The 9,522-nt window shown below is 30.3% G+C and overlaps 1 protein-coding gene across 2 annotated transcripts; it reads left to right on the plus strand.

Moving 5' to 3' along the window:
• Positions 1-1,144: 1,144 nt before the first annotated feature.
• LOC113874145 (transcription elongation factor TFIIS) lies at positions 1,145-5,457 on the plus strand. 2 transcript variants are annotated; one of them, XM_027512367.1, is made up of 3 exons: positions 1,145-1,215; positions 1,333-1,507; positions 3,182-5,457. In XM_027512367.1, exons 2-3 carry the CDS (start codon positions 1,352-1,354, stop codon positions 4,115-4,117), a joined length of 1,092 nt encoding a protein of 363 aa, XP_027368168.1. In that variant the 5' UTR covers positions 1,145-1,215; positions 1,333-1,351; the 3' UTR covers positions 4,118-5,457. The 2 variants fall into 2 exon arrangements, with proteins under 2 accessions (XP_027368168.1, XP_027368175.1); XM_027512374.1 differs by having other exon boundaries at positions 1,177-1,215; positions 1,338-1,507.
• Positions 5,458-9,522: the final 4,065 nt, after the last annotated feature.

The raw sequence follows: 9,522 nt of genomic DNA on the forward strand, positions 1-9,522 counted from the left end.
AATAGTAAGAGAAAATCAATCCTTTCTTTATTCTTGGTTTTTAATGTTTTCTTTGATTTTGATTTTGTTCTTTATGCTATAAAACTTTAGTTTATAAGCTCGTTGCATTTATACATAAGATTTTGTGTATGACTTGATAGAGATTGCAATTTGAATGGAACATTGTGGATACTATTTTCCTTTTCTTTCCACTTTGGGGCAGCAGAGATGAGGTGATCCGCTTTTCAAGTTGGTCCTTTCAACTGTTGACAGACGCCAAGTATCTTTCAGCTTCTGCCATTCCAAGTTCCCACCAAAATAAGCAAAACATAACTCAAAAACCCCAACTACACCACTCTCTCCTATATACTTCAAAACCATAATTAAAAAACAATAGCAGAGACTTTTTTTTATCACAAATTTTCTACAATGGACGCCATTCACTAACAATAGGATCATAAAATAGAATAAATAAATAAATTAACTCCCCGCCCACCACACCTACACACCCCTTATGACCCGTTCCAATCCCAAGTTTCCACCGGAAAAATCAAAGTAAATCATGATTTCAATTTCCATCTCTTTAAATATTTTTTTATAATTTGCAGGTATATGCGATAACCCAAGTTTGTAATTTTTAATTTTTTTTAAATAAATTATAGGTCTTACTAATTTCATTTTAAGTAATTACTAAAATAAAATTTTATTTAAATTATACTTTTATCACTTTAATATAATAAATGAAGACTTAAATTTAAGTTAACAAAATTCATAAAATATAATAATTTTTAATATTTGCACTATTGTACATAATTAAAAAAATAAATCATAAATTTAAGATAAAAATTATAATACTTAATAATATTAATTTATTAAATTTTATAATTTGAATATAATTTTATTATATATAAATTATTATGATATGTAACATTGAAAAAGTTAACGTCAATTTTATTTTAATTTGACTATATATATATATATTTGATTTAACTATGTATTTAAATAAAAGATTCTTTGAAATTTTATTTTATTTTAAAAAACGTTAACATTATCTGAAAACCGGATCGAGAATGTTCGATCCCCCTAGGCCCAAGATGCAACACCAACCGTCGGATGATGGTGATGAATGATGATCCTCTCCGTTTATATGTCACACTTGGGCGTGCGTTGAGACTTCTTCTCTTCCCTTCACTGAGAACACAACCGCAGCCGCAGGAGACAACCGGCACCATTCTGGTGAGTTTACACTCCGCTAATCTCAGTTTCTGCAATTTCTTTCGTTTTATGTATTGTTTTTGTATCATTAAATTTGTTTGTGAATTTGATCTGATTGGTGTGCGTGTTGAGGATTAGGAAGGAGTGGTTGGGTTCGATGGAGAAGGAGTTGGTGGAATTGTACGACGCGGCCAAGAAGGCCGCGGATTCGTGCAGCTCCGGCGACGGCGAACACGATGAGAGCCGATGCATCGATGCGCTCGAGCAGCTTAGGAAATTTCCCGTCAATTATAAGATTCTCGTTAACACACAGGTGTTTATCTCTCCCTATTTTCCACCTTTTTTTTTTCCTTTTAACGTTTTTTTAGGCTTTGTTTTTGTGGTCTTTGATTGGTGGATTTTTTATTTTATTTTTTTGGATGAAGCTGTTTGGTTTTTTTTCTCAAATCAATTGGTAATTTGAAGTTTTAAGAGAAACGAGTGAATGCTATGATAAGTTGCGTGGTAATATGATTTGCATTTTATAATGGTTAGGGTCCGGTCGAAAATAAACACAGTTTGACCGGGATGATAACTATGATAAAGGGCAATGGTGAAGTCATAAAATGTTGTATATTTTGGTCTGTGGTATGTACTCAAATAAATAAGCTGCTTGAGCTAATGTGTATGCATTACAGAAATTGGGTTTGGGTTGGATCATGCAGTTATGAGTTGTGATGGGTGGGGATGTTTAAATTCTGAAATAGCTATTTCTTCAAGTGTTGATAATGTTTGGTTGCGAAAGGTTTGCAAATTTTCCCTTAACTAATTCCACTGAAGAATTTTAGTATTACTTTGGGATGTTAGAATGAAGATGCAGAATCTTCCAAGGTTACTGTTCATGTTAAAATTTATAAATTATTATTGCTTACTGAGTTTGTCCTTCCTTGTAGCTGGGATCTACTATTTATTGGACAGTGCTGGTTATGTAATTTCTGTTTTGATTCACATCCTTTCCGTTTCCTTCATAACATAACGGTGTCATGTTTTTTGAGAGAAGGCAAACTTCTTCTGGATATGATCTGTAGACCAGACCGTGATATGGTAATGGTGGGTCGTACACAAATTAAATTTCATCTTGTCTTTCATAACATGACACTGTCGTGTTCTTGAGTAAAACGAGAATCCAAATCTGTTCTTGTGCACAGTGATTAGAGCATGTGAAAGATGGAAATTTTCATTACTGCTTTTTTCTCTTATACAGTGGATGCAGAAATAGTGATTTCAATTTTTTCCGTTGCCAGGCAGAATGACTGTTTTTTCTTCTCTGTTTTCATTTGATTTGATTTGATTTGAATTTATTTGATGTGATTATAAAATTGATTCCCAATTTTGGAACTTGGTATAAACCATTTTATTTGAATTGAATTGGAAATCTATTTTTATGCTTGGAACTAATTGGAAATGTTATTGATTTGATTTGACTCATTATTTTTATGCTTTTATTCTTATAAATTCTCCTTTTCTGAATGATAAGAAGGTTGGTAAAAATGGTATATCTATTTCAAATCAAACCAAATCCCAACAAATCCCACCATATTTACAGGATTTCTGACTCTAAAGCTTTGGAAATCCATGGGATTTTAGAAAGAAAATCATTTCCTATCTTTTAACATTCCAAGCACAAGGTTTGATATTCAAATTTTTCTCCCCATCCCAATCAATCTGTAAATCAAATTCATTTCTTCATGCATTCATCTCCTTCTCCCCACCAATCCCTTGTGTTTTTATTTTGAAGGATATCTCAGCTCCTCCGTCTTTAACTATTTACTTTTCTCTTTGATGGATTTCCTTTCTCTATCAAACAATAAAAGTCTACCACTAAAGATGGGTTTGTAATATATTTTTTCACAGAAGGGCACACTAACTGATCTCAAATATGTGCTTGTTTCATGGCTTTAGGTGTATGACTAAGACTTATTTTATTCTGTTTCATGTGATCCTTCAGGTGGGCAAACATCTTAAAGTTCTCACTAAACACCCAAGGCAGAAAATTCGGGCCTTTGCTACTGACCTAATTGAGATATGGAAAGGCATAATTATCAAGGAAACAAGCAAAAATAAGAATGGGGGCTGTGATAATAAGGTTGAGTCAGCAAATGGGGAGAGAGCTAAAGCTGGGAAAATGCAGAAGAGTCCTTCAGTGAAGGTTGAGAAAAGTGAAACTGTCAAGGTTGAGAAAATTGATAGGAATGGTACATCAAAGTCAACCTTAGACAATATAAAGAAGGTACAAAATGTTGATGTCAAGACTGAGAAAACTGATCGTGCTGCAAGCATCAAGGTGGAAAAGCCGGTTTCTGGAGCTAAGAAAATATCATCCAGTTCTGCCATTCCCCCAAAGCTAAAAACTATGATTAAATCTAATGATTCAGTGCGAGACAAAATAAGGGAACTTCTCCAAGAGGCTTTAGCCAAGGTCTCTGGAGAGGCTGATGAAGATATGTTGGAAGAGGTTAATGCATGTGACCCTATTCGTGTTGCTGTGACAGTAGAGTCTGTATTATTTGAAAAGTGGGGTCCTTCAAATGGGGCCCAGAAGGTTAAGTATAGATCCTTAATGTTTAACCTTAAGGATCAAAATAACCCAGATTTCCGGAGAAAAGTTCTACTTGGTGTTGTTGAACCAGAGCGGTTGGTCAACATGAGCACAGCAGAAATGGCTAGTGAGCAGAGGAAGCAGGAGAATGAGAAAATTAAAGAGAAAGCTTTGTTTGAATGTGAGCGTGGAACCCAACCAAAAGCAACAACCGATCAATTTAAGTGTGGCCGATGTGGGCAAAGAAAGTGCACCTATTACCAAATGCAGACTCGCAGTGCCGATGAACCTATGACAACTTATGTCACTTGTGTTGTCTGCAATAACCGTTGGAAGTTCTGTTAGTGCGGTGGTGACTTCTGAGTCTTACAAGAGCTGTTATTTGTTACTGATTTAGGGTATGAAGGAGCGAGTGTCGTTATTGTTCCTTATTGCAGTCGGGCCAAAATTTTTAATCAGACTGTTACATGTAGAAATTTTTTAGGCAGAGAAGTGTACTTTTTATTCTTTTTCAGTTTTTTAGTTTTCGCTTTACTGTAGTTTGCTGTAACTTTATAATTTCATCTCTTATAAAATTGCACCAATGTTTTTCTCAGGTTTATGTCACTACAATTCACTACAATTCTTTACCTATGTATCCAATCTATCCGATTATTTTTCCAAAATGGTCAGGTAGAGCTAGGTTTTAGTCAGAAACAGAACATCGTTCTATGGTACTGGCCCTAGTTTTCTTGGTGCAAACCCAGTCATCCAGTCATGACATATACACTCTACCTGTAGTCCTGTACATGATTCTCATTGGTTAATTTTGTAGCCCTGCAGCACTCGGCGCTGCAACCTTTTTTGGAGGTAACTAGGTAAGACTGCAAGATGTTCTCACATAATTTCCATTTGGGTGTCAGCTTAGCTTTAGTTGCAAGGTGTTGCTGTTGAGTATCGAATTCTTGCAATTCATGATAGTTCAGAATATATTCTTAATTGTTTATATGATATATTTACTGGAGGCAGATACAATATCCAGCCCCCTTGAGAAGAAAGGGCTAACGTGAAGGTCAAAGACAAGAATATAGATTGTATTGTATTTAAATCGTGCATAACAGATTTTCCATTATCCCTTTAGCATAACTTATCTTTTTATACAAAAGACAATACTATATGAGTTTAATAGTATTTACATTTGAATCAATCATTATCATTCAGCAGTAAAATAACGCCTTAAAAAAATTAGTAATTTAAATATGTAAATAAATAGAAAACTATTAGAGATAGAGCAGAGAATGCTCAGGTTAATCAATCGCTATTCGAAAGATGATTCAATGATTTTTCCACCTAGATAGCTCCCGTTACAGCTGAGTTAAGTGAGTCTTACACTGATTCCCTTGTATTTTTCTTGCTAGTTAAACAAAGGTTAACACAGCAAAAACTGCTACGCTACTTTGTTTATGTTGATTCCTTACTTCGTAGACTTGACTTACCTCAAGCTCACCCCTCATGAGAACACCAAGTTTGAAGAGGCATGAACCATGGGATATAGCAGTACAGGAATCATGACAGCACAACCCTAGACCAATACCAACGGTACTAAACTAACAGAAACATCAAACCTCAAAATCTGGCCCTTGTTATGACTCAAGCTGACATGTCTAACTACAATAATAACAAGGACGCCGATGCATTGCCTTCCCAACCACACGTCAAGAGATAACAAAGCAACATTTATCTTTCAATTTTGATATTTAAACTATTAAAATTTAATTGCTTAGGTAATATTATATATTATTATTAATTTTTATTTTATATATTTTAAAAATATATCTCAAATTTAAAAGAGATGTTTTAAATATCTTCTTCTAATAATACCAAAAAAAAGTGTTTACTTATTTTTATACGCATTATTGTCTTAGTCTAATTAATTTGAATAATTCTTTTAACAAATAATTTATAAAATAACAGATAGAATATATTAAAATAAAAATAAAAAAAAACCTTGAATCTGACTTATAAAGTTCAATTAGTTCATACACCTTAACATTCTTAAAAGTCTTTTCATCAAACATTTTTATAAGTTGAAATGTACAAATTAATTTTAATTTATATAAAAATTTAATTAATTGCTTATTTATTTATCTTCCTATTTATTAAAACATTTATATCTAAACTAGTTTTACCCCGAATATTGAAATGTGTTTTTTTATGTACTTCCGTTTTATCCTTGTTAACCAGGGTTTGCCTCAATCATTTCAGAAGATAGATAGTTCATTTTAGATGAATTAATGATATTTTATTTATAACAAGTTAAATAAAAAATTAATACCATTTTAATATAATCTATTAATTTCTTTAATTTATCTTGCAAGATAACATAGACAAACTCTATTCGTAAACTTCCATTAATTACTGAAGCTTTGAGGTAGTCTATGGTGTAAAACCCGATAAATAATCAATCTCAGAAAGTAGGGAAACTGGAATCGGAGGTCCAGTATCTGGAGAGGAATACAAAGCAATAATTCAGACTCGGAATCTACTCTTGTATTCATGGTGGATGAAATGAAAATGCAGCAAAATCACAATTAGAAGTCGAAATAGGCTTGGCGAACCACAAAAAGAAGAAAAGTACTATGACATAATCGTATGTGTACACGGTAATGTAGCACAAAACAATCATTATTCAAAGATACAATTGGTCGTTATTATTCTTGATTGGTTTATTTGATTTTCAGCAAAAACAAAATAGTAGTAGTTACTAGTTACTAGCTATCGTTGAGAAAGAACATCATGCATGACTATTGAGCTCTTTAAGAGCTTGGAAGACTCGAGAGCTTGTATCAAATATGTGAGCCCTTCGGTTGTAATCCATAGGGTGTTTTCCCACATCCTCACCCATAATTGCCTCCATCTCCAAACACTCCAACATCTCAACCACACCCTTTTCTTCTCCACACTTATGCCTAAACCTTTCATCTTTTTGTGTCTTCATTTCAGCTTCAACCTCTCTCTCCAACTCTTCCACCGAACCCCACCTTCCACTTTCTACCACAAACACATCCTTTCTCGGATGAACCAAACACGAAACATGACTAGACCAAAAACTCTTGTCCCCCTTGAAGCCCAAGTTCCTCACCTTGCCCACGCTCACATAACAACTCAAATTGGCTTTGCTAAAAGGAAGAGAGGAGTTGAGCTTGTAGTGTGTATTAACAAGGCACGGAAGACCCTTCATTTTTGGCTACGAAGCCTTGGTTTTCAATTTCTACAAGCTTGTGTTGTGTTATGTGTTTGTGTTGGTGTTCAATTTCTATGTTATTGATTGATGTCATGTGGCCAACTTGACCATTGGGAAGTAATGGCGTAGAGGACACGCGTTTCAAAGTGCCTAAATTCTATAAACATTTTATCCGCACGTCCCAAAATGGTCAAAACGTTTTACCAATGGGGTGTGAAAACTGAAAATTTGAGGCTGCATGACGGTGTCACCATAACACAGGAACAAATTAGATACGCATACGACAAGATATAGTCTTTGCGACTTACAAGGCAAAACCTTCCAAATTACGGCATTCATTCATCATATTTGACCTTATGACCCATCGTTTTTCATTTACAAGAATAAAGGAAAATGAGATTTATACCAACTCTTTTTATGCTTTACTATACAATATACCAACTTATTTCATTCTAAGTAACCAGGGTTTTTATGCATTATATAAATGTATTTAGATTTAAGATAAACTATAGGTTAAAAATGGAAAACATTTAATAAAAACATGTAAAATTATAAAAGAAATATATATATATATATATATGTATAATGAATTAATGTATTTTTTTTAAAGAATTAGTAAAAAGTACTTAGAATTATAAAAAAGAATACATGCATAATTCATTTAACGATTTTAAACATGAAACTTGAAAAAAATTAATAATTGAATTAGATATACTTTAAAGAAAGAGTAGATTTGTGTGAGTGCGTACAAAAGAATCTATAAAATTTTGGTAAAATAAATTGGATATATCTTAAATGGAATTGGTATAAAAAGTTGCAAAAATCGAAAAGAAGGAAAATATAAGGATAATTGATTTTGTTCTAATACAAGAGGAAATGATAGTTTAAAATAGAAGCATGAATCACTGTATTAGGGAAAACAAAATAATTATGTATGACAGTTATTAAGCTACATTTTTAGAATACGTTATAAATAACATCTTTATTTCGGAGGCTATTTAAATTATTTTCTATAAATGAAGGTTTTAAGATTGCTGAATGTTATAACATTCAAATTAAATGGTGAAATATGATTTAAATTCAAGTAATAAAAACTAATATTAAATTAGAAATTTACATATCATGTTAAATGTTTTCAAAAGTTATTTATAAACAACATTGATTTTTTTATGAATAATTTTTTTTTATTACAATATTTTTTTTATATATAAAACAAACAAGCTAGTCTTTTAATTTTTATTAATTTTTTTTCATAACTTCAATAGCGTAATTTTTCTGTTCAATCAAGTAACATTACTCTAATTTCATTTTATAAATTATTTATTTAATTCATGACCTTAAATCTTAAACTTCAAACATAAGAAAAATTAATAAAGAATAATGACGAAGAAAAAAGAAAATAAATAAATAAATCTCTTATAAAGATCTTATAACAGAATAAAAGAAATTGAAAAACTTAATGTTAAAAGTATTTAAGAACGTAATGAAAAAATTCTAAAACTAATCTATGTGTTTTGATTGAAGATTATAAAAATTTGTTTAATTTAATTTATGTTAGCGTAATTTTTATTTTTATTTTTTAAAATTTTAAATTAAATAATTTATTATGTTTTAAGTTAATAAAAAAAACATGTTAGTTATTAAATTTCTTTATAGTTTTATATTTTATCATATTAGCATCAATTTTACAAACTTTTCCCTTTTGTAACATGCAATCATTTGATCTAGTTTTACTTTGACTAAATTGCATGAGATATTCGGTTTGTTCGTTTGGCATCAACCCTTGTTAAATGGTAAATTTATTTATTTTAACTTAATTTAAGTTGTAAGTGAAAGTAATAAATATATAAAAATATTCAGATTTCTTATATAAAATCGTTGCAATTTAACAATTATTAAATTTATACTTTATTTCTTAAGGAAACAAACTTATTTAAAGCAAGAAATCAATTCTTTTAAAACTATAATCTTTGTTTTATGTTTACTTCATTAAAGATATTAACATTTTGTTATTTTTATTTGTGCTAATTTGTAATCAATTTATGAATTTTTTATTAGATGGAATAAGTAAATATTATTATAAATAAATTTAAATATTTATTTTATTTAAAATCAATCCTCGATAATGATAGGAGACGTGATGTATTATATACGTTAATTATTAAAGTTTTTAAGACTTTATGGAAATTTAAATATTCAAAATAACTTGTATTTGACTTGAACTACATGGTATAAATTTAAAATATGTTATTGAAAGTTTTATCACAAGAGTTAGTGCTAAATATTTTGACATTATTACAGAAATTTTAAATAATTAACTTAAAAATATATTTATAAATCTGTTAATATAATTGTATATGATTTTATTAAGAATTAAAATTTGTTTATTTTCTATTTTAAAAATATTTTTTAAATAAAAAATAAAATATGTTTGTTAACATAAGCTTTATTTTAAAAATAATTTTAAAAATTAATTTGTTTAACTTCATTTTTTTAAAATATTTTTTGAAAATAAAAAAAATTATTT

This window comes from Abrus precatorius, unplaced genomic scaffold (genome assembly GCF_003935025.1).
Source record: "Abrus precatorius isolate BTA unplaced genomic scaffold, Abrus_2018 Scaffold10, whole genome shotgun sequence".
Taxonomy (NCBI): Eukaryota; Viridiplantae; Streptophyta; class Magnoliopsida; order Fabales; family Fabaceae; genus Abrus; species Abrus precatorius.